Raw genomic sequence first — 24927 nt, 5'->3', positions numbered from 1 at the left:
ACCGTGTGCGCACTGTGGTTTCTGACTAATTCAGAACCTTAGGGGCCGAGACTTGGCAGGGCTAAGGCTGCCTTGCTGGTATGTGCCCATTTAAGCCTCAAGGGAGTAAAACATTCAACTGATATCTCTGCATTATCATCCTTTAACTTGACAGTAAAGACTAAAAGTGAGTCCCTCAGTGTTTCAGAATGATTAAGAGACTGCAAATTGCTGAGAAATCTAATTGATAAAAAATTAATTTTATTTCCTAGTAAATGTAGCAGTGGTTACGTTAGGTAACATTTAATATGCACATGGTGAGCACCATATGCTTCCTTAAACCTGTAACCTGTGTTAACTCATCCGCACAACATTCTTGTGTCATTTTATGAAGGGGTAACTGAGGCACAATGACTTGCCCAAAACGACACATCTAGTGAGTGAGCTAGGAGTTGAAGCTAAGTGGTCTAACTCCAGAATCCTAGCTTTAAATCATCTATCTAGCAAATCCTAAGGAATCTGCTTAAACAGATGGTACTGGAGGCCTCATTTATAATTAGCACAGTTAATTTAAAGCAAACAGGTGTTACTACAATTTTATTTTTTAATTTTGCAATTAAAAACATTGTTTCAGTGAGTATTCTAATACGTATTATCTTTGCACTCGCATGGGAGAATATAAGAAAATTCTGAGACATGGATTTTAAGTTGCCCTCCAAAAAAGGTACTGATTTACTCTCCCACTAGCAATAGACTAGATTACTTCTGTCTCTTACCTCCACAACATTCATAAATGGCAATTAAGGTCACAAAACTGGAATTGGTCACCAAGGACATGAGTGTATGTGGGAGAAAGACTGGGAGTTCCTTTTCCCCAATGTTAGGAGTTCAGAGAGCTGAAGAAACATCCAGTAGGTAGGAGGAATACCAGAAGAGCGTGGTATTCAAATGGGAAGATATTTCAGGGAGTGGGGAATGGTCAACCATGCCAAATGTGGCAACCTGAGGCCACTAATGAGCTTGGAGGGGGGCCCTCTGGACCTCAAGCTCAGACCTCCAGGGAAGGGCTTGGCCAGTGCTAGTGTCCCTGAGTTTGGGGGAGGGGATTGTGTGTCCAGGACCCAGACCCTGGAGTGGGGGCATGCTGGCTGGTGCTGGTGTCTTAATAAGGCTGGTTCTGTGAGTGAAAATCTGCATATGGGGTTCAGCTGCTGCTACAGGTGAGCCCTGCTGCAGCTGGGCTGGAACACTGCTGGGTGATGCTCTCCTAACATGCAACCTACAGAGAGGAGCAAGTGCCTTCTTCCCCTCGGAGCCTGCAGTCTCCCTCTAGTGCCCCTTCTTGGTAGAGCCTAACAGGCAGCAGCTGGCAAAGCTGAATGTCCCAGTTTCCGCATCACAGCCGAGGAGAGAGGGTAGGCTTAGAGCTGAGAGGCAGTAGCTTAGTAACTGCCACATGGTGAAGTGTCATGAGGATTACTGTCAAAAAACTCTGGGGTGGGGGGAGAGAGAGAGATATTATGTATAGAAAGTGAAAACATACACAAAATGCCACCCATGGGGGAATCTTAAGTCGAAGTTTTACAGAGATTTACATGACTGTTTCAACGTTCTTATGGATTTTAAATTTTTTATGATAAATGGGAGGAAAGGACTGAAAACACTTGAATATAGGCAGTTGTTTTGAAGAGTTTTGCTATAATTTGGAGCAGAGTACTGGGATAGCAAATGGAGGGAAAGGTAAGGCCAAGAGTTTTTTTTTTTTTTTTTTTTTTTTTTTGAGACGGAGTCTCGCTCTGTCACCCAGGCTGGAGTGCAGTGGCTGGATCTCAGCTCACTGCAAGCTCCGCCTCCCGGGTTTACGCCATTCTCCTGCCTCAGCCTCCCGAGTAACTGGGACTACAGGTGCCCGCCATCTCGCCCGGCTAGTTTTTTTGTATTTTTTTTTTTTTAGTAGAGACAGAGTTTCACCACGTTAGCCAGGATGGTCTTGATCTCCTGACCTCGTGATCCACCCGTCTCGGCCTCCCGAAGTGCTGGGATTACAGGCTTGAGCCACCACGCCTGGCCAGGCCAAGAGTTTTGATTTTGTTTTTAAATGGAAGAAATGACAGCATGTTCTGTTGATGGCAGCAGTCTAGTGGAGAAGGGATTATTGATGATGCAGCAGAAAGGAGAATTGCCAGGGTGATGTCCTTGCTCAGGTGAGAGGGAAGGGAATGGACAGCACAGGTTGGGCTTGACTGACAGGGATGTTGTTTGGGTGCACTCATGGCGGATCCTTCTGGATACTGTCTTAAAACAGGAAGCCAGGTCATCAGCTTACAGTGAGGATGGGGGAGGAAGGCCCTGGGGGTGTGAGGGAAAGGGTAGGAGAGAGTCCTCTAGGAGGTGAGTGAGTGAATGGACTAAGGAGATACAGTGTGACTGTCAGACAACTTAGGGTCTACCTGAGGGTGGTGGCAGATGGATTTAAAGTGAGGTCCGTCAGCATGATTTTGTTTCTCCAGCTGTGAATACCTGTGTGGGTACAGTCATGGAGTAGGCAGAAAGTTGAGTTTCATACGGGATCCTGTTGAGCTGGGTGAACGGACACAGCTGGAAAGGGGCATTGGCGGTGAGAGCGTGTGTAAAGGCATGGTCGCATCCACTGTGTAGGGAATGTTACCTGGGAAGAGAGGGGAATGAGGGGCAGTGGAAAGTAATATAATCAGTAGAGTGTAGGCCTGGTGGGGTGAAAGACTTCTTGGTGTTGGGGACAAGAAGGGGTGAGCTGGAAATGTAGGAGGTCATTGTCAAAGAGGGACCCTTAGAATTGAACATATGGAGAGATTGCAGTCATGGTTAATGACTCAACTCAGAACAGGCGAGGGAACAAATGGCGGAGGCGGGGTGGGGGTCTTACTAGGCTGTCTTGGAGTCCTGGGTTGCTTAGGATGAAGGCGACCATTGAAGGAGAGGATATCAACCAAGAGGCAGTGTACTAGATGGATCAACATATGAATATTGAAGGCCGGGCGCGGTGGCTCAAGCCTGTAATCCCAGCACTTTGGGAGGCCGAGACGGGCGGATCACAAGGTCAGGAGATCGAGACCATCCTGGCTAACACGGTGAAACCCCGTCTCTACTAAAAAATACAAAAAACTAGCCGGGCGAGGTGGCGGGCGCCTGTAGTCCCAGCGACTAGGGAGGCTGAGGCAGGAGAATGGCGTAAACCCGGGAGGCGGAGCTTGCAGTGAGCTGAGATCCGGCCACTGCACTCCAGCCTGGGTGACAGAGCAAGACTCCGTCTCAAAAAAAAAAAAAAAACAAAACAAAACATATGAATATTGAAATCAGTAAGAGCTACACCAGGAGTAAATTTGGAGACTGGTAATGAGCCATGAACTAATACTAAGATCTTCCGAGAAGAAGGGCAGGTTGTGACCTGGGGGAGTCGGAAAATGACTCCCGCGCAGATGGGCAGACAGTGGCGAAGGCGGATGTGATACTCAGAGCTGGGGGCATCAGAAATTGGGAGGGGGGAGAGTTGGATGCTGCAATCACCTAACCCACCTGTAGGCCACTGGTTTGAGGGCTGTGAAGAGAAAGCAGCCACTGCAGAGGCCTGCAGGGAAAGCATATCCTCAGGCTGGCACCATGTCTCAATTGGAGCAGTGCCCCTCAGCCTGTTTTTTATCACTTTTGCCCCTTCAGACCCTTTTAGACATTTTGTGCCTACTCCTTCCCCTTGAAATGAAATATGAAGGAATCAGGTTGTGTCGGACAGGGTAGGGTTTGGATAGGCAAACATTACTGTAATATCTAAGATTGTTTTCCACCTTGCCTCCAGGAAACAGTTTTCACCCCTCGAGAGGGAAATGAGAACCCAATTGAGAACACATAAATGAGAACAAGTGGGTGGAGAGAATCCTCAGGAACTAAGTGGGCCATAGAATTTTGCTAATGACTGAATCTAGAGGGCCCTGAGGAAATACCAGTTTTTGAGGAGGAATGGGAGATGGGGGCCGTGGTGGGGATAGATCTTAGAGTCCAAGAAATGCAGAACTGTGGGTGTCTTGGGTCTTTTTGTGTAATTAATTAATAAGCCAGATAAAGGGCAACAGTGAGATGAATGCCAGTGTTCTTATAGCGACGACAGTGGTAAGACTGAGTGTGCAGGGGCTAGGGAAATGGGGCCTTGCTATGCCCACTCTGAGTGGTGAGGTGAGCGGGGCATTACTGTGCACGGGCAGGGAGGGGCCAGAGGAAGGAGAGTCACTGAGAATGAGGCCTAAAAGGGAGGGGAGAGGCGAGAGTGACTGGCTCTTGTGGGGAGAGGGAGTTGTATTTTTTCCTTAAGTGTGTGTCAGCATTAACCATGGGTGATGCCAGATGTGCAGGCAGATGATGTAAAGCTCAGATCCAGGTTCCTCCATCCTTAGCTGTGTGACCTGGGAAGAGATACGAATCTCACTGTCATATACTGTAAAAACAGGGAATGCTGGCTAACCCACATCTGGGTTTCATATTAGTGAATCTGTTTATGTTAAGGTCTTTTTTTTTTTTAATTTTTTTTTTGAGACAGAGTCTTGCCCTGTCACCCAGGCTGGAGGGCAGTGGCGCGATCTCAGCTCACTGTAAGCTCCACCTCCTGGGTTCATGCCATTGTCCTGCCTCAGCCTCCCGAGTAGCTGGGACTACAGGCACCTGCCACCACATCTGACTAATTTTTTGTATTTTTAGTAGAGAAGGGGTTTTACCGTGTTAGCCAGGATGGTCTTGATCTCCTGACCTCGTGATCCCGCCTGCCTTGGCCTCCCAAAGTGCTGGGATTACAGGCGTGAGCCATCACACCCAGCCTATGTCAAGGTCTTTAAACATGGTTATATGCTACACACGTCGGAAGCGGTATTACTTATTAGTCATAGGATCCAGAAAGCCCTTCTACCTTCCCTTCCCTCCCCCAATTCTTCTTGTTTTTTCCCCTTCCTAGATAATCTGGAATTTATCTTACTGTCAGTCTTTTTTTTGAGATGGAGTCTTGCTTTGTGGCCCAGGCTGGAGTACAGTGGCACGATCTTGGCTCACTGCAACTTCTGCCTCCCCAGTTCAAACGATTCTCGTGCCTCAACCTCCCATGTAGCTGGGACTACAGGCACGCACCACCACACCCAACTACTTTTTTATGTATTATTAGTAGAGATGGGGGTTTCACCATGTTGACCAGGCTAGTCTCGAACTCCTGATCTCAAGTGATCTGCCCACCTGGGGTACCCAAAGTGCTGGGATTACAGACGTGAGCCACCGCTCCTGGCCTTTACTGTCATTCTTACTTTTGGTTCTATAGTGAAATGTTCAAATCAATCAGGGATTATTAAGTATAGGATGTTGGAAATTCTGTTTTGTAGTCATCTTCTTTCTTACCAGGTAGTCTCAATTCTGAGGGCCTGAGGAAAACGGACTGTTTCCCAGGCCTGCATTAGCCTTTCCCATGATTATAAAGAGAAAAGGAGAGAGCAGCAAGTAGGGCTGCTTCCTCTAAGCCTGATATTGACAGGCTGTGGTATGTTTATGCCAAATGAAATGAATGCTGTCATGAAGAAATGCCAAATACTCCAATCCTGGAAAGCTTTTTTTGCTCTGTAAGCTGCAGTAAACTTGTAATCGCCAAGAGTATGGAAGATAGAAAAAGGGATGGATTGTCACAAACAGAATTTAAAGCTTCAACCGTTTATTAAACTCTCATTTTCTTTTCTGTTTTTTTAAGACAGAGTCTCACTCTGTTGCCCAGGCTGGAGGGCAGTGGTTCAATCTTGGTTCACTGCAACCTCCATTTCCTGGGTTCAAGCGATTCTCCTGCTTCAGCCACCCAAATAGCTGGATTGCAGGCATGCACCACCACCCCCGGCTAATTTTTTAATTTTTAGTAGAGACAAGGTTTTGCCATGTTGGCCATGCTGGTCTCGAACTCCTGACCTCAAGTGATCTGCCTGCCTCGGCCTCCCAAAGTGCTGGGATTACAGGTGTAAACTCTCATTTTCTTGGAGGTCAGAAAGCAAATGTGTGGGTGTGTCTAGACCAGTTGAGAACACTTTTTTATATATGAGCTGGTCTCTTTTGGACACAGCTCTTCAGTATGTGCACAACACTTGCTGTCATAGAGGATTCAAACATGATTATGCTTCAGTTCTTCATACCGGGATAATACAGGTAGATGAATGCAAGGAAGGTCAAGGCATATACTATAGGAAACCAGAGTTGGTAGGGCTCAGAGTTTATGGAAGAGGCAAGACTTGAACTGGGCCTTGAAGGAAGGCTAGGTGTCTGTCAGGTAGACATTGCCAGGGAGGTGGTTTTAAGTAGAGGTGTAAGCAAAAGCCACAGCACAGGAAGGTTCTGATTAGGAAGCTGGAGAGTATACGAGTTTGGCTAGAGCCAAGGATTTGCTTTTAGAAATCACCTAAAGAGATCGTGAACTTTATCATTCGGTCTATTCCAAGGCCTTTTATTGTGGTCCTTCCTTACTGCAGACCCTTGTTTCAGAAGGTTTCATCTACTGTCCCATTGAATTGTTTAGGGATATAAATCCCTCTCTTCTCATACATGATATAATTCTAGACACAAGTGAGGAACATTATCATAGTGTTTTCAGCTTTAATGTGGGTCAATGTACAGTTTCCATGTTGGCTCTGAAGTGCTGAGTATAGTTCCATTAACCACCTACCCAAGACTTCTAGGGATGCAAGCCTCCAGATGGGAAACCGTTACTCTGGATAGCATTTGAGAAGGGAATAGGAGTAACAGCACTGGTATTTTTAGGATGGGAATTGGGACAGGCCAGACATAAGGGTCATATTGCTGGCTCTGGGGATGGAAAGATGCACTGGGAGGTAACCGACCTGGACGTGTGACTGCCTGAGGGCTAAGGGGACGGGAGAACGTGGCGATGACGAATGTGCTGCTCTGGGATGAAGAATGGTGAGATGGGCTTATGGTACGGCAGGAGCTGAACCTCAGTTCCGATGAGCTTGGACTCTGAGCTAAGGGGGCCAGGGAAGAGCCAGGGAGCCACATCTGCGTTGTCCTATCCAAGCCCCTCGCTCTATAGCAGCCATGTTCTGAGGCATCAGGGAGACCCGTGAACCCAATCCCCCGCCGTATCTCTTGTCTCGAGGTCACCTGCAGAGTCCCAGGGGGCTTCTAGCCTCTTGCTACACATGTGTATGACTTGCCCTGTCCATATTCTTATGCCCAGTGCCTTATTCTGCCTTTGGGCTTGGTGTCATATGACCATGCCAATCCTGCTCCTGACCCAGTCTTAGGGACCTTCTTAAAACCTCTCAGGTTTTATCCAGCCAGCTAGCCCTACTGACTCTGTCTGTCCTTTGCCTGGATATCTTGGGTATGTGCTTCCAAACTTTAGAAGATAATTCTGTTCAGAGAACAATAGAGCCCTGTGACTAGCTCTATCACACAGGCTTTTTAAGCCAATGGAATTTGTTAGTGACTTATAAAAGGAGACCAGCAGCAAGGATACACGTCCAGGTGTATTATAAAAACGCCAATTGGCACAGTGTACACTTGCCACCATGTACTATCTTCTGGAGCAGTATACGTTTATCCCCTGACTATAACCAGCCTTTCTTTTGAACCGGGATTTTATCTGATCAATTAGAGAAGCCACTTTTGTCGGGTGTGGTGGCTCACACCTGCAGTCCCAGTACTTTGGGAGGCCAAGGTGGGTGGATCACTTGAGGTCAGGAGTTTGAGACCAGCCTGGCCAACTTGGTGAAACCCCGTCTGTACTAAAAATGCAAAAGTTAGGCAGGTGTAGTGGCGCATACCTGTAGTCCCAGCTACTTGGGAGGCTGAGGCCCAAGAATCGCTGGAGCCTGGGAGGCAGAGGTTGACAGTGACCCAAGATCATGCCACTACACTCCAGCCTGGGCGGCAGAGCAAACTCCGTCTCAAAAACAAACAAACAAAAAAACACACTTTTGACCATGAGTGTAGATATTTCAGTCCATTGTATACACCTGCTAATGAGCGGGGCCAAATGCATAAGAGTTTATATTTCCCTTGGCTACATGCCGTAAATCTTCAGTTTCTTCTCTCTCTGTGTTCAGATTGATCCCATGTTTCAGAAGACGGCAGCCTCGTTTGATGAGTGCAGCACAGCGGGGGTGTTTCTGTCCACTCTCCACTGCCAGGACTACAGAAGTGAGCTGCTGTTTCCCTCTGATGTCCAGACGCTGTCCACGGGAGAACCTCTCGAGTTGCCAGAGTTAGGTTGGGTAGAAATGACAGATTTAAAAGGTAAGTACAAGTGATGCCTTTCACCAGAACATTTCAGTCATTGGGGAATTTTTTACATAACCATGGGGTACAATAAGCCCATCATGCTCTTATGTTGCTTAAATTACCCAGAAATTTTCTCTGGAATGCCAAATTGTGTATTCTTTTGGGAGTGCCTTGCAATCCACTAACTTTTGTCTTCTCTGCGACATGGAGTCTAAAACAGTAAACCATTGCCTCTTGGTCTTGATGTGCCTTGTACCTTAGGTGCCCACTGTTTGCAGTCAGCTCTCCAAGTCACATTTTGGAGCCCTGGATTCCTCCTGGAGTGTCAGAGTTTGTACTTGGGAAGGGGACTTAGAGAGACCTTTGCCTAGCCAGAGAGGCTTTGTCTTTATTTGCTCCCCATCCATGGGGCCCTGAGAAGAGAGCATTGTGAATTGTTTTGAGACTCCTCTGCAGCAGTCTAAGAACTGATCTCTCCTATTATCAGTCCCCTATACTGGCTTGACAGAGATTTGGCATCCCTCCCATTTATGCCTCTGCCCCTGAGTTGGAGATTCTCCTCGGGATGTTGTAATGAGGTACCGGCAGGTGGGGAGGCCAGGTGTGTGCAGCGCAGTAGCTACACTTGGGCTCCCAGAAGAGCTGCCGCCTTCTGCAGATTTCCACTGCAGTGTTCGTACTCTCGCTGAGCTTCATCTCAAGTGCGGTCATTTGTACATGGTGAATGAAATTGATACTCCTCCTCCAGGCTATGCAGTTGTTCCAGCTCCCATTCTTGTCATTTCTATTCTTGCCTCAATTTTATTTGGTATAACTTTTGTGCTAACAATCTATTTTCCAAGTTTATGCTCTCATTGGGGCTCTAATCCTCTGAAGTAAGTCTTCTCTAGTTAGTATGGGACAAAAAATAAAGTACCATTACATGATTGCCTGTGCACTTAGTGTATTTTTAGGACGAAGCATTTCATTTCCCAGCTATAGCATAGGTCACGGAATTCATTTCAGAATCAAATGTCTGTGCTTTAGGTTTCTCCTCTAGTGTTTTACTAATTTGTGTGATGACAGTGCGTAGCCTCACTCCAGTGTGGTTGTGGCCTGTGCATCTGCTGGCCCCCAGGAGAGGCAGGGACACAGAGATTGGCAGCCAGCCAGCCACTGATGATACTTGAGCCTTTGCTGGAGAACAGTGAGGTAACTGTGCCTCTCGTCTCTCTTGCCACTCAGTATCATTCTGAAGGGAGTAAGGAATGCACTTGACCCACTTCTAATCTCTCTTTGTGATCTTGCTATCCTCTCCAGCGCCCTTGCAGCAGTGTGCGGAAGATCGCCAGATCTGCCCTTCCCTGGCCGGGTTCCAGTTTACTCAGTGGGACAGTGAAACACATAATGAGGTGTGGTCAGCTTTTAGTAGCTCGTGGTTTCAGTTAGTTGGCTCAAGATTGGTCCTGCCCAGTGGGAACCAAAACTGTGGCACCATCTTTATTTAGCCAGGAGTACAGAAAATATTTCCTTTGGCACTTCCGTAGGGACAAAAACCCTGAGGGAGAAGAGGTAGGGTTGTGAACCCCAGCAGGACTATTCTAGAGGTAAATGAGTTCCGGGATCAACTTCATGTCCTCTCTTCTGCTGTCCTAGGGTAAGGCAGCCCTGACATGAATGGGTGAACATTTATAATTAGATTTACTGTTGAATGTAGTTATCCCAGTGGCCTCGAATCTCTGAGGCTGCTGTCAAGCTTGAGGAATTTCCTGCTCTTTGGGGTTGAGTCCCGTGGCACAGAGTTTCCTGAGAAATTGTCATGTGTAGAGCTTTCCTCTGTGTATTTTTAGCATGGCCCCCTTTAGCCTACTTACTACAATTTCCAAAATAAATGGTCTCCAAGGAAAACTGTTTTCTGCAAACATGTAGTTAATGGATACAGAATCCTGTTTTATGTTTCACAAAATGTACCTGACAACAATGCAGCTTCATCCTGTGCTGCACAATATAAACTTCCTCCTCACTGTGCTGTTGTGAGAATCCTGGTCTGGGCAGGCAGGGGATGGGGAAGGGCGGCTCGGGGGATGGAGGAGGCTGGAAACTGAAATTTAAGGGTGAGAAGGCTGTCCCTCCAGTGGTGATTTGGGGTGGTTACAGGAATGAGACTTAGAGAACCCTCTTTTGTCCCTCCAGTCTGTGTCGGCCCTGGTAGACAAGTTTAAGAAGAATGACCAGGTGTTTGACATCAACGCTGAAGTTGAGAGTGACTGCGGAGACGTCCCTGATGGGTCCCTGGGGGATGACTTTGATGCCAACGATGAACCCGACCACACTGCAGTTGGGGATCATGAAGAGTTCAGGAGCTGGAAGGAGCCCTGCCAGGTTCAGAGCTGCCAGTAAGGCTCCCAGAGTCACAGAAAGTGTTTCCATAGGAGTTTTCCATTGGTTCTTTTTTCTTTTTCTCTAATTTAAAAAAAAAAAAAGTCTTTCTTTTTTTTTTTTTTTTTTTTTTTCAAAAATAGAGACTGGCATCTCACTGCATTGCCCAGGCTGGTCTTGAACTCTTGGGCTCGCAGTCCTCCTGCTTTGGCTTCCCTGAGTGCCAGGATCACAGGTGTGAGCCACCATGCCTGGGCTCTATCAGTTCTTAACAGATTTCCTGCTGGGGTGATTGAATTTGATGTCTGATTGGCTGAGCTGGGTGCTGTGTCATACCCGACAGCCGAGCTTCTCAGCGGAGCCTTTCTGCCTCAGAGGAGTCACACCTGGCTTTGAATGTCAGCTTAGCCACTTTGGTTATACGACTGACATTGCAGGAGTTTGTAAGGATTGGAACAATGTGAAGTGTTTGGAGCAAAGCAGCTGGGATCTAGTAATGGCGTCAGTGTGGCTGCTGTCACCACGTGCACTTTGGTAGCAGAGAGCACGCTCCCTTTGTCCACGCTGCTGATAGCGTGGCTCTCGGTGACTCTAAGCCACCAATTTGCTGTCAGAAAGGTAAGCAAGTAGGGGTTAGGCAGTGTTGGGTTACCAGATGGGCAGACTGGGGACGAGCAAGGCAGCGAAAACAAAAACAACCAACAAAATTGAGCATATTTGGAGGAGGAAAAGGGTAATTGGTTTAGTAATTTAAATTTTTGATTATCCTGGTAAACATCATAAAAATAATCAGAACTTGGTTGACCTTTATGTATTTAATAGATTAGTGCTGTTTTAATTCTAAATATGATTTGGAGGCAGGGTCCCACAACCCTTTAGTGTCACGGTCATGTAAAGGTCTTGAATGGGCCTGGGGGTAGGAGATTTCATGAGATTAGAGTGAACAGTGCCTCTGTTAACTCCTGTGTCTGTAACAGAGCTTTGCAGGCCTGGGATTGGGGACAGCCAAGCTGGTCTTGTTTGACTAAAACCTTAGAAGTTGCTTAGTATAATTTCCCACCATGACAAAAATCTCTTCCAAGAGCCCTGCTTGAATGTCTTTCCTAGGCTCATTTTTTGTCTGCCCTTGTGGGAAATGATTAGGCTGATAATGTCTTTCAAAATCTGAGTAGGAATCTGGAGGGCTGAGCATCTGGCACCTCAAGGTGCTACTGCCCATCCAGGCCCAGTGGCACCCTGCTGTCCAGAATTGTTGTATTCACATGGCTGCAATTTTGCCCCATTCTCATCCTGTCTTTTTTTTTTTTTTTTTTTTGAGACGGAGTCTTGCTTTGTTGCCCAGGCTGGAGTGCAGTGGCACAATCTCGACTCACTGCAAGCTCCATCTCCCGGGTTCACGCCATTCTCCTGCCTTAGCCTCCTGAGTGGCTGGGACTACAGGCGCCCGCCACCAAGCCCGGCTAATTTTTTGTATTTTTAGTAGAGATGGGGTTTCACCGTGTTAGCCAGGATGGTCGCGATCTCCCGACCTCTTGATCCGCCTGCCTCGGCCTCCCAAATTCCTGGGATTACAGGCGTGAGCCACTGTGCCCGGCCATCCTGTCTTCTAAGAAGGGAGAAATGATAGGTTGATGGGATGAACTCTTTTTAAAATGTCATTTTCAAATGTCAGAGAAAAGCTATCACTTTCTAAAACGGTGAAGTGACATCTGAGGGACTGACAATAACAAAGGGCTTCCAAGACTTTCATTTGGTTTCTGGAAGATGATTTCTGCTGGTTATTTTGAGCAAATGTCTCCACTTCTCTCCCCTATTCCAAATAGCACAAAATCTTAGACTCTATCCTACCTAGTACATTAGGGGCGGGAGGCTGCACTTCTAGTCTGGGGTTTTACCCATCCTTAAATCCCCTCCCTTTGCCACATCGCTGGCCTTCCCTGGGAGTTCAGTGAGTGATCTGAGTAGACCTGATCTTGCCGTGACTAGCCGTGAGATGTGGGACAATGTTACCACCTTTTGCGGTCTTTGTTTTCTCATGCATGAAAATGCAAGGTTGGGACCAGGTGATAATAACAATATCTGATATTTATTGAGCTCCTCTTTCTTTGTGCAAGATGCTGTGCCAGGTGCCTTATGTGTGTTATTTCACAAATTTACATAATATCTAAAATTAATTATTTTATTGCAGCAACCCTATAATGAGGTCCTATTATCCCCATTTTACAGATGAGGAAATAGGCTCAGAGAGTTTAATGGGGTGGAGCTGGTTGCCACCCAGCACCTTTGATCAGTCCTGGCCACATATAGCGAACTTTGGATGGCAGGCTCCAGTCCACACCAGCTGAGCACCTCAGTGGGTAGAGGGGACCAGATATCACATACCATCCCCGGGTGATTGTGTTCTGCACCCAGGGCTGGAAACCACTGTACTCTACTGAAAGGTCTTTGGGGGCTTCTGGATGAAGGTGGGGTGGGGCAATGCTGAGTGATAAATACCAGTGTTGTGTAGGTGCCTCATGTCATTGGTCCTTGCATGGCAGCACACTGACAACTGCATAGCGTAAAAGGTGGAGCTCTTTGTGCACGTGCATTGGTAAGGACTGGTCTGCAAAAGTGCTTGTGTCTAAGAGTGAGCTCCCTCTCTCTGTGCAGCAGCAGGAGCAGCCGCCGCAGCCCAAGAACACTTGGAGCCAAGTGTTCTCTGTTCTCTGGCCAACCCTTCTGTAGTACGAGCATGCTGATATAAGGCAGTCACTGTGGTTAAAGCCCTGGTCGGGGGTCAGAGCCCAGAACACAGTCTGCTCCACGCGTGCGAGAATGAAACATTCGGCTGCATGCTGTCTGATGTGCTGAGCCAGCTGGGAGGAGACCTTATCTTGCCAGTGTTAGGACAATGGATTGAACCACGGCTAAACTGAAGGAGGGACCCTGTGATATTATGGGGAGGGGACAGAAGAAATAAAGAGTTTTCCTGGAGGGACTAGAGATGTTTGAAGTGGGCAGCCTTGAAAAATGGATAGACTATTTTGGACTATAGGTGGATTCATTTCGTTGTTGAGTGGTGAAATTGGGACTGGTAGGATGCCTGTGACATAGCATTGTATGTTGAAAGAATTATTGAATTACAGCCAGGCACAATGGCTCACGCCTGTGATCCCAGCACTTTGGGAGGTCGAGACGGGCGGATCACGAGGTCAGGAGATCGAGACCATCCTGGGTAACACGGTGAAACCCCGTCTGTACTAAAAATGCAAAAAATTGGCTGGGCACAATGGCGGGTGCCTGTAGTCCCAGCTACTCGGGAGGCTGAGGCAGGAGAATGGTGTGAACCCGGGAGGCGGAGCTTGCAGTGAGCCGAGATCGCACCACTGCACTCCAGCCTGGGCGACAGAGCGAGACTCCGTCTCAAAAAAAAAAGAATTACTGAATTACTACAGTTCAGAAATCCTGCAGCGCCTCTGTCCAGCTGCGTCACCAGAATCAGGAATGGGAGTCACTCTTCCTCATGGAATGATATCCATCAGAATGAAGTGGGGATGCTGTTGAAACTGTCTTCCTTCTCCCTCTGGAGTTTACAGCACAGTGCATTTATTACTTAATAACGTGCTAGGTGTCAGATTCTGTTATAGCACTAGGCCATGCAGACTAGAAATGTGATTTTTTTATTGTGTGTTTTAATTAGGTTTTAATTACACGATAAATACACAAATATAATCTGTTTTTGTTTTTTAAAATTCTGTATATAAAGACAAAATCCCCTTTTAAAAGCCTTTTTAGCTTATTCCATATGGCTTATATAAACGGGAATTATATGTATGCTCAGTACAAATACAGAGCCACTCTTCTGAAACTCCTTTGTTACCGTACCTTCAGAGGGCAATACAGCAGCACCAGCGTCCTTTCTGACATGTCGGAGCCCTTTAGGAGAAAGCTTGTACCCTGTGGAAAGAGTGAAAAATGGCTGGGTATGGTGTAATCCTGACACACCTGTAATCCTAGCACTTTGGGAGGCTGAGGCGGGAGGACTGCTTGAAGCTAGGAGTTCAAGACCAACCTGACCAACATAGTGAGACCCCGTGTCTATTTTCTAAAAGTGTAGAAAGAGTGAAAAACCCAATCGAAACTGCCATGCTGCACTGACCACTTAGACACTCTACACACGGCAAAGAATAAAGCTGGATGACCTAACAGATTATAAGGGGGGCCCCCAAAGCATTAGAGGAACTAAATAATTAGACAAACATTCTTTTCACTTTTAATAGGAACTATAGCGGTGTCTTTTGGAGGCCTCATTTACGGAAGGATGGTGAAGAATGAGGGGTTTGTCATCTTGTATGGCAAGAAGCCTGTGTGTGGAAGGACCCTGAGGCTGGGATTAAGGGAATTGTGTCCAGCTCCCAGCTCTGGCATTTTACTAGCTGTGGATTCTTAAACCAAAAGAATTCTCTTTACTTTTGTCATCTTGTCTCTCAAATTAGGTAGACTAGCATTTTATGGTGCACTTTGAAACTTCCAGAGTACTCGTATAGACATGATTATATTATTATAAAATTAAGAGAAGCAAAAGTACTTGAGAAGTAAAAGGAATTATTAATAATGAAGTATTTGTATTGGACTCACTCTTAGAAATGCAGCTCATTTGTGGACATACTTCATATGTAAATGCAGCATTGTAATATATGTAATATACATGTACAAATATGATTTCACGTGTGTTACAGGGAAGAAATGATTTCCCTCGGGGATGGAGACGTCAGGACCATGTGCCCCCTTCTGTCTATGAAACCTGGAGAATATTCTTATTTCAGTCCTCGGACCATGTCAATGTGGGCTGGCCCGGATCACTGGCGCTTTAGGCCTCGACGCAAACGTATGTAATTCTAGGTGGAATTTTAAGAAAAGAAGTAGTGTACATGACCAGCCAGTCAGCAGTTAGCCAAGGAAGAGAAATGCCAGTCACAGCCCTGTTGTGTCTCTTAATAAGTCAAAGAAGCATACAGATGAGCCAGCCTCCTGGTTGGTCAGTTTGCCTGGCCTGGGATGAAGGGACAGTGAAAATGGAAGCCTCTGAGTGAGAAGAGTGTGTAATGGAGTCAGGAGAACGGGGCTCCCAGCCTCACACTGCTCCCTAGTATACACATGACTTAACTCGGGCCGTGGGTGGGCATGACCCCCGGGCACTAGAGGGCATACAGGTGCTAATGCACATGCTGACATTCTGTAGAACTCTGAAGGGCTGTGCTGACCTTATGTGTTTTGCAATGTCTCTTTGAAAGAAAGGGATAAGCATCTGTTGTTCTATGTTTTGTTTTGCTTTTGAGACAGGGTCTCACACTGTCACCCAGGCTGAAGTGCAGTGGTAAATCATGGCTCACTGCAGCCTTGACCCTCCCAGGCTTAAGCATCTTCCCACCTCAGCCTTCTGAATAGCTGGGACTACAGGGGCCTGCCAGCATGCTCAGTTAATTTTTAAATTTTCTGTAGACGGCATCCTACTTTGTTGCCTAGGCTGGTCTGGACTCCTGGCCTCAAGCGATCCTCCTGTCTTGGCGTCCCAAAGTGTTGGGATTGCAGGCATGAGCCACTGCACCCGGCCAAGCATGTGTTTCTGATGTGTTTTCTTAGCCAAAACACAAATGATAAGTTTAGGATGAAAAGAGGGTGGCGGTTGAGCACTCCTACCATTGTGATGCTCAGACACGATGCCGCCTTGTGGTTTTGATAAGCCTTGATAAGGCTGTCAGCAGATCTTGTGAAATGAGTAAGCAGGCCACAGAAGTGAAATGCTGACATTTGTGTTCACTCTGCAGAAGATGCTCCCTCCCAATCAGAAAACAGAAAGAAGAGTACAAAGAAAGTTTTTGAAATTGACTTTGAAGATGATATTGACTTTGATGTATATTTTAGAAAAACAAAGGTTTGTACTGGATTTATTAGGATTGTACTTTCTTAAATTCTCTTCACACTCGTTTTTCCCTTTCAGATGTGATTTTTTTTTTTTTTTGAGATGGAGTCTCGCTCTGTTGCCCAGACTGGAATGCAGTGGCACGATCTTGGCTCACTGCAAGCTCTACTTCCTGGGTTCACGCCATTCTCCTGCCTGAGCCTCCTGAGTAGCTGGGACTACAGGTGCTCGCCACCACGCCCAGCTAATTTTTTGTATTTTTAGTAGAGACGGGGTTTCACCGTGTTAGCCAGGATGGTCCCGATCTCCTGACCTTGTGATCCTTCCGCCTCGGCCTCCCAAAGCGCTGGGATTACAGGCGGGAGCCACCACGCCCGGCCTCAGATGTGATTTTTTAAAATTCCATATAAATTTAATTCTTAGAGCAAACAGGTGGTTTCATTCTTCCTTGTTCCCTAAAGGCACTATTGAGAAATAGTCCTAAACTCAGTGGCAGAAAGAATCAAATTGAGAATAAAAAGAATAATGCTAGCAAAACACTTTTTTACATAGAACTACGAGAGTGATGGTAGACTCATGCTGCCCAAACCCTTCCCAGACTGCTTTAAAAAAGTAAGATGTTAATTTACCCATTGTTAAAATGCCTAAAACACCTTTTAAAAAATAAAAATTATAGGCCGCCACTATTCTGACCAAGTCCACTTTGGAGAACCAGAATTGGAGAGCTACCACCCTTCCTACAGATTTCCACTACGATGTCGACACTCTGGTCCAGCTTCACCTCAAACCAGGCACCAGGGTAAGCCCATTTCTTGGTTCCTTTAAGCACGCAAGGTCTCAAGTGGCTGATAGTGTGACGGTTAGGCAGTGCCTTTGAGGAAGGGGAGAGTGTGAGGAGGGGTTGTGTTAGCCAAGGGGTGTTGCCAGGAAATCAAATAGATAAGGCAAAGAAAGCTAAAAGGAAAGGCCTGTGTGATGGACACACAGTAAACACTCGGAAATAGTTTACCTGGCAAGAATGCTGGAAACTGAAGCCTCCATGCTGAAATTTAGGGGGCAGTGGGTGTAGTTTTTTGGTGAAGTTTCAACAGTTTTTTAGTTATTTCTTGTTTCCTTTGCTTTCTCCATTTATTTATTTATTTAGAGACAGAATTTCGCTCTTGTTGCCCCAGGCTAGAGTGCAATGGTGCAATCTTGTCTCACTGCAACCTCTCCCTCCCGGGTTCAAGCAGTTCTCCTGCCTCAGCCTCCCAAGTAACTGGGGTTACAGGTGCCTGCCACCATGCCCAGTGAATTTTTTGTATTTTTAGTAGGGACAGGGTTTCACCATGTTGGCCAGGCTAGTCTCGAACTTCTGACCTCAGGTGATCCACCTGCCTCAGCCTCCCAAAGTGCTGGGATTATAGGTGTGAGCCACCGCGCCCGACTGATTCCTTTGCTTTCTCGTTGAAGTTGTGGATTTACTCACCAATTGCTTTATACAGTGAGGTTGCCTTACTCATGATCCAAGGTAATGGGTTTTCTATCAAAATTGTTCAAGTGCACCAAGTTGACTTTCAGAAAGCCGGGGGGTAGATTTTCCAACTTTTGTTTTTAGTGAAGGAACTCTTTTTCAAGTAACACTGTGCAGAAGGCCTAACCAGCCAGTCACACAGAATAGAGCTGCTCTGGTTTATTTGGGACTAGTAGAGACACTGAGCCCTGCTACTCCAGGTTTGCGCTGTGCAGTGGAAAAGTCTGTTAGACTTAGATGACTTGTGAGGGCCCTTCTGACGCTAAAATGGTATAATTCTAGGATGAGATTGGGCATAGGAATTAAGATTTACTTCTCTAACCTGTTCAGTAGCTTTTTAAAAAATTGCTTTCTGCATTTATTCTTTCCTTTAGTTAGTTAAGATGGCCCAGGGCCAAAGGGCAGAGACTGAGCATTATGAAGAAATTGAAGACTATGATTACAACAACCCTAACGACACCTCCAACTTCTGCCCTGGATTACAGGTGAAGGGGGAAAGGGGCTCTGTCCTCTCTTCTAAGCCAGGGAGTCATTTTTCTCTGCTTCCCATGTCCCCACTTTATGTGGCGGGAGACTGTTGGAAATTTTGAATCTAATAGAGGTTTTCTGGGTGAAGGGTCTGCCTTCCACCCAGTGCTAGGAGCTGAGCAGAGTCGAGGAAACAACCTCACCCTTGGCCTGCCTTACCTCACATCCTACATGCAGGAAGCAAATGGCCACACTCGAGTGAATGCGTCCACATGTGAATGAGTGCTTAGCCTCTGCTGCAAAGTACTAATATTGGCTGTTGTGGGATTTCAAAGGAATATAAACACTTTGTCCTCTTACGAGCTAGTATTTTGGCCAGGTAGACAAAACGCATAGACATGTGAAGGTGGTGTGATCTGGTGTGGCGAAAAATAAGTCTTCGGGGTGTATCTCCGACGACCAGGTTTCTAGCTCTGAATGTCGTTCTCATATTGCAAGCTTGTTGTGAACTTGTACAAGCCATCCCCGATCTTTAGATCATGGTTTAGACTAAAGAATTTCCATATCCCTTCTCTGAGTCTACTGATGAGATGGCTGATACAGGTAACAGAAACTGGAAAAATAGGCTTCATCTGTGCCCCTGTATGTGGAAAGGGGGAAAAGAACTGGAAAAAAAATTTATTCACCTTATATTCTTACTCGGAAGAGAGTTAGGCTGTTATATTTTAGTGAAAATCCAGACTGACCTTTTGACCAGTGCTTCTCAAACTTTAACTTATATACAGATCACCCAGGGAGCCTATTTAAAGACTGACTTCTGACCTGTGTCCCCCAACCCCACCCCCTGCCCCTAGATACTGACTGATACATTCACTCTGGATGTGATCCCGAAAATGACTTTCTCATTTGTTTCTGGGTGGTACCCCTGCTACTGACCAGATGGCCCCAGGAATCTCCTGTGCTTTCCTTGGGTGGTATGTGCAGGTCATGTCTCCGGTATTTGAGAAATGTTTTCTTTTTCTTTTTTTTTTTTTTTGAGGCGGAGTCTTGCTCTGTCGCCCGGGCTGGAATGCAGTGGCCAGATCTCAGCTCACTGCAAGCTCCGCTCCCCGGGTTCCGGCCATTCTCCTGCCTCAGCCTCCCGAGGAGTTGGGACCACAGGCGCCGCCACCACGCCCAGCTAGTATTTTTGTATTTTTAGTAGAGACGGGGTTTCACCGTGTTAGCCAGGATGGTCTCGATCTCCTGACCTCGTGATCCGCCCATCTCGGCCTCCCAAAGTGCTGGGATTACAGGCTTGAGCCACCGCGCCCGGAGAGGAATGTTTTCTGTAAAATGAAATCCTAAATCAGTTAGAAGCTGAAGGGGGGACATAGTGGCAATTATGATTATTGAATTCCTTTAACTCCCACTCGGAGGGTCTTAGGTTGATAACAGACACCTCTCTAACAGGGTTTATATAAAACAGGATGACAACTAGGGGCACCGAGAAGTTCATCGCGGTGTAACTCACTCAGTGAACTATCAGATGGTCTCTTCTTGCTTCCTAAACACGGAGTCTATTTCAAGGGTGTTTCTAAGCTCCTCTGGCAACTTCCACCAAACTCAAAGAGCTGTTTCTTGCCCAGGCTGCTGACAGTGATAATGAAGATTCTGATGACTTATTCGTGGGACCAGTTGGGAACTCTGACCTCTCACCTTCTCCTTGCCATCCACCTAAGACGGCCCAACAGAATGGAGACACTCCGGAAGCCCAAGGATTAGACATCACAACATATGGGGAGTCAAACCTGGTAGCTGAGCCTCAGAAGGTACGGATGAAACGGCAGAGAATTACACTGTTTGCCTGAAGTCTGTGTAATTTCCTCTTACATGAGAGTCATGGCAGTCTGAGCTTGTTTTCTTCTCAATTTTAGCCTGTTGCTCCGAGTTTTAAATAGGGTTGTGAGAGTGAGCTGATGCTAATTAGGTTGTGTGGAACTGACCATCTCTGACCATCTCTCCAAAGACCTTGAAAAGACAACTGGGGAGGAACTGGTCACCCAAATAAGGCATATGAATGAAGGCTGCAGGCAGAGAATATAAATTTATATGCTAATTCAGCAAGGCTAGCTAGCTGTGTGGCTCTGAAAAATCTTGGCCAAATTCAGTTTGTATTAAACTATCATGCGTTAAACATTTATTTCTTCCATACCAGCTGGAAGGCTTTATGCTTGCCTTAGTATTTGATTCACTTATCTCTTTTACACTCTGGAATTCCAGTTAGCCTTAATGTAGAGTGCAGTTGATCAAAAAGAAATTAGATTTCATATGAGGGATTCTAGTTTTAGTGTCCAAAGAGAGCTCTGGGCTGGGCTCGGTGGCTCACGCCTGTAATCCCAGCACTTGGGGAGGCCAAGGCAGATGGATCACCTGAGGTCAAGAGTTTGAGGCTAGGCGCAGTGGCTCACACCTGTAATCCCAGCACTTGGGGAGGCCAAGGCGGGCGGATCACGAGGTCAGGAGTTCGAGACCAGCCTGGCCAACATGGTGAAACCCCGTCTCTAATAAAAATACAAAAATTAGCTGGGTGTGGTGGCAGGTGCCTGTAATCCCAGCTACTCTGGAGGCTGAGGCAGGAGAATCATTTGAACCCGGGAGGCAGAGGTTGCAGTGAGTCGAGATCGTGCCATTGCACTTCAGCCTGGGCAACAGGGTGAGACTCCATCCCAAAAAAAAAAAAAAAAGTTTGAGACCAGCAGTGGCCAAAATGGTGAAACACCATCTCTACTAAACATACAAAAATTAGTGGGTACCTGTAATCCCAGCTCCTTGGGAGGCTGAGGCTGGAGAATCACTTGAACCCAGGAGGTGGAGGTTGCAGTGAGCTAAGATTGCACCACTGCAATCCAGCCTGGGTGACAAGAGCGAAACTCCATCTCAGAAAAAAAACAAAAAACAAAACAAGAAAACCAATAACAACAACAAAAAACAGAGATTTCTGTAGCTTCTTGGTTGAAATTGGATTCCTTCTTTAGTTGAACTCCAGACCTTTGTTTTTACAATGGATTAATGGTAAAAGTTTCTTTATTCTACTTAGTTTTACTCTGTCATATACCTATTTCAGGTAAATAAAATTGAAATTCACTATGCCAAGACTGCCAAAAAGATGGACATGAAGAAGCTGAAGCAGAGCATGTGGAGTCTGCTGACAGCGCTCTCCGGAAAGGAGGCAGATGCAGAGGTCAGATGCTCTGCCTGTTCTGTAGGTGCCCAGCATGCGAGAGGGGAGTGGTTGATGTCTACAGCCGAAGACACCTCGATTTGGTCAATGCCTCCAAGGCAGAAATATTCATTCAAAAATACAGAGAGCTGGGCATGGTGGCTCACGCGCGTGATCCCAGCACTTGGGGAGGTTGAAGTGGGAGGATCACTTGAGCCCAGGAGTTTGAGGTCACAGTGAACTATGATACGATTGTACCACTCCACTCCAGTCTGGGCAAGAGAGAGAGATCCTTGAAAAACAAAACAAAAATACAAGGAAGACATCATGCCTCTAAGAGAGAAATGAACCAAGTGTACAAGCAGGCAGATCACACAGACTGTGATACAAATAGCAGACTAGTGTGTAAGGCATGATTCAGCCTTGCTGGTAATAAAAAAAGACAAGTGAAGCTTGTCAGACAAGTGAATCCTGATGCTACTGTAAAACAGCAGCAGGTTTAGTAATTCAGCTGTTTTCCATTAGTGAGGAGGGAAATTTGGAGTTCTTATTCACTGCTGGTACAGTTTAAGTTGCTATATGCTATGAAATGTTTAAACCCTTTGATCTAATAATTCTGATTTCAGGAATGTATTCTCAGTAGGAAGATAGTGGAAAAATAATTATTATACTGTCAGATTCTGCTTCTCCTTCAGAACAAGTTGAAACCTTGATTAACTTGGTCCACCTCAATGAAAGGAAGTATCAGTTAATTAGAATGCTTCCCTCTTTCTGACTCCTTCTTCTCAGGTAATATTCTGAGTTTAGACCTTTTGTAGCTGAGAAATGAAAACTGGTAAGTTGATTGAGGGCCCTAAGCTGGATATCAGAGAAAGCTTCAGTCATATTTATAAAGTTTTATCAACTAGAACAGAATGGGATGCAAGTGTGTGTCTTTGTCTTAAGTGGAAAGTTTGACTTTACTTTTCAATATGAATTTTGTGCTGCCCTTAGCAGTGCAGTCCAGTTGAAGCTACAAGTAATCATGGCTTTGGCTGGGCACAGTGGCTTACGCCTGTAATCCCAGCACTTTGGGAGGCCAAGGTGGGTGGATCATGAGGTCAGGCATTCAAAACCAGCCTGGCCAACATGGTGAAACCCCGTCTCTACTGAAAAACCAAAAAATCAGCCAGGCATGGTGGTGGGCGCCTGTAATCCCACCTACTCAGGAGGCTGAGGCAGGAGAATCGCCTGAACCCAGGAGGCGGAGGTTGCAGTGAGCCGAGATCGTGCCACTGCACTCTAGTCTGGTGACAGAGTGAGACTCCGTCTGAAAAAACAAAAACAAAAAAATCATGACTTTTTATTACTGTTTTTTTTCTTGTTTGTTTTTAGAGCACCCTAGGACACCTTTGCAGTGTCTCCTTTACCAGGGTGATGCTGACCATTGACATCCATGTTCACCACAATGTCATTAGAGCAGGACTGAGACACTGGTTCCCTTTATAGATCCTTTTTCTTCAAAATAACTAAGAAATTTGTTTTCATTTAATTTAGGTATAGACTTTTTGGTGATACACCTTTATTTTTGTTGCTCTTTTTTTTTTTTTTTTTTTTTTTGAGACAGAGTCTTGCTCTGTTGCCCAGGCTGGAGGGTAGTGGCGCTGTCTCAGCTCACTGCAAGCTCTGCCTCCCAGGTTCACTCCTGCCTCAGCCTCCTGAGTAGCTGGGACTACAGGCTCCCACCACAACACCCGGCTAATTTTTTTGTATTTTTAATAGAGACAGGGTTTCACTGTGTTAGCCAGGATGGTCTTGATCTCCTGACCTCGTGATCCACCCGCCTCGGCCTCGAAGTGCTGGGATTACAGGCGTGAGCCACTGTGCCCGGCCTTTTGTTGCTCTTTCAAAAGTGCACTAGCCCTAACTGTCCGACCTGTAAATGTGCTTCTGTTAGGCAAAGCCACAGGGAAGCTGGAAAAGAAGGGGCCCTGGCAGAAGTGGCTGACAAGAAGATGCTTAGCGGGCTCACGAAGGACCTGCAGAGGAGGTGCGGGCTGGCAGGCGTGGGGCTTTGTGGGGGGCTCACCTACTCTCCTCTGAGCTGTCCGGGTGGCGGGCCCTCCACACACACACACACAGCCTGTTTCCTATGACCCTTGTAGTGGCTGTTCTGTTTTCTTTCTGTGTTGATAGATAAGTTAATACAGACCACCTTTAAAAAAGGTGTTTTTCTGTGCCAGTGGTCAGAGTGTAACAGGAGATATTTTATCTCAGAAACTAGAAAAATCTGCTTATGAAAATGCATCTGAAAGATTTGTCTCTCATTACTTTAGTCATTGCTTGTGTGACTTACTCATACTTGATGAATGAGCCTTTGTTCTAACAGTTGCAGTGACCTAAATACTTGCCCCTTTCTTTCCAGCCTGCCCCCTGTCATGGCTCAGAACCTCTCCATACCTCTGGCTTTTGCCTGTCTCCTACATTTAGCCAATGAAAAGGTAGGTAATTAAGGTAAGCATGGGAGTATTAGAGTATTCCCTGTTTACGTCAAGTCATTTAGCTTTTTATTTGATCTTGCATGGGCTACTATAGGATTTCTTAAATACTGTGACTCATGTGGTACCTTCAACCCAAATGATTAGCCAGGCACCTAGAAGTAACTTAGGAAAAAACCCATCAGGTTCGATTAGCAATGAAAATAGCACAGAGGACCCAAATGGTAAGATTTTAGATGACGGAAGTGTGATCGGTAAGTTCCCCAACCTAAGAACACAACGTGCTTTTACTTCACTGGGTGTCAAAGACTTTAAAGGCCAAAGCCTGGTTGTACCAAAGTCAAGACATATGGGAGACCTGGCAGAGGAAAGAGGAGAGAGATGAGGATGGAAAGAAAACAGTTGCAGAAAGAGAAGAGTACGTTTGGGCGTTGCTAAACACTTGGTGTCCATTAGGGTCCCCAGCCAGCTGATAACAGCACAGCCTTTGGCACCTGCAGTAGAGGCTATGGGCTGGGCCACGGCGTGTGCGGCAAGCACCACCCTGGGGCTGGGGCACCGTGGCCATGGTGTGCACCACCACTGTCAGCTCCCCAGGAGGAGGGGTGGGCACTGGTGTGCAGGTACTGTCTGAATGCCGAAGTGTGGTTTTAGTGGGTGATTATGGGAATGGAATGGTAGCAAAAATGGGGTGCTGGTGGAAGCAGCCAGGATTTCCTATGTGCCAACATGTGACCTCTGG

At 46.4% G+C, this 24927-nt stretch overlaps 1 protein-coding gene across 1 annotated transcript in view; it reads left to right on the top strand.

Moving 5' to 3' along the window:
- Positions 1–24927, top strand: part of NCAPH (non-SMC condensin I complex subunit H) — a 37876-nt gene that overhangs the window by 9689 nt on the left and 3260 nt on the right. The window contains exons 7-18 of the mRNA XM_030920533.1: positions 8088–8277; positions 9562–9653; positions 10435–10637; positions 15342–15490; positions 16431–16537; positions 17202–17324; positions 18413–18523; positions 20135–20317; positions 21613–21729; positions 23083–23183; positions 23645–23737; positions 24113–24188. Of these exons, the coding sequence (XP_030776393.1) occupies positions 8088–8277; positions 9562–9653; positions 10435–10637; positions 15342–15490; positions 16431–16537; positions 17202–17324; positions 18413–18523; positions 20135–20317; positions 21613–21729; positions 23083–23183; positions 23645–23737; positions 24113–24188 (1545 nt within the window). The remainder of the gene's footprint in view (positions 1–8087; positions 8278–9561; positions 9654–10434; positions 10638–15341; positions 15491–16430; positions 16538–17201; positions 17325–18412; positions 18524–20134; positions 20318–21612; positions 21730–23082; positions 23184–23644; positions 23738–24112; positions 24189–24927) is intronic.

Source organism: Rhinopithecus roxellana, chromosome 17 (genome assembly GCF_007565055.1).
Source record: "Rhinopithecus roxellana isolate Shanxi Qingling chromosome 17, ASM756505v1, whole genome shotgun sequence".
NCBI lineage: Eukaryota > Metazoa > Chordata > Mammalia > Primates > Cercopithecidae > Rhinopithecus > Rhinopithecus roxellana.
Note: the sequence above shows the minus strand (reverse complement) of the source record. Positions and strands in the feature narration are given on the sequence as shown.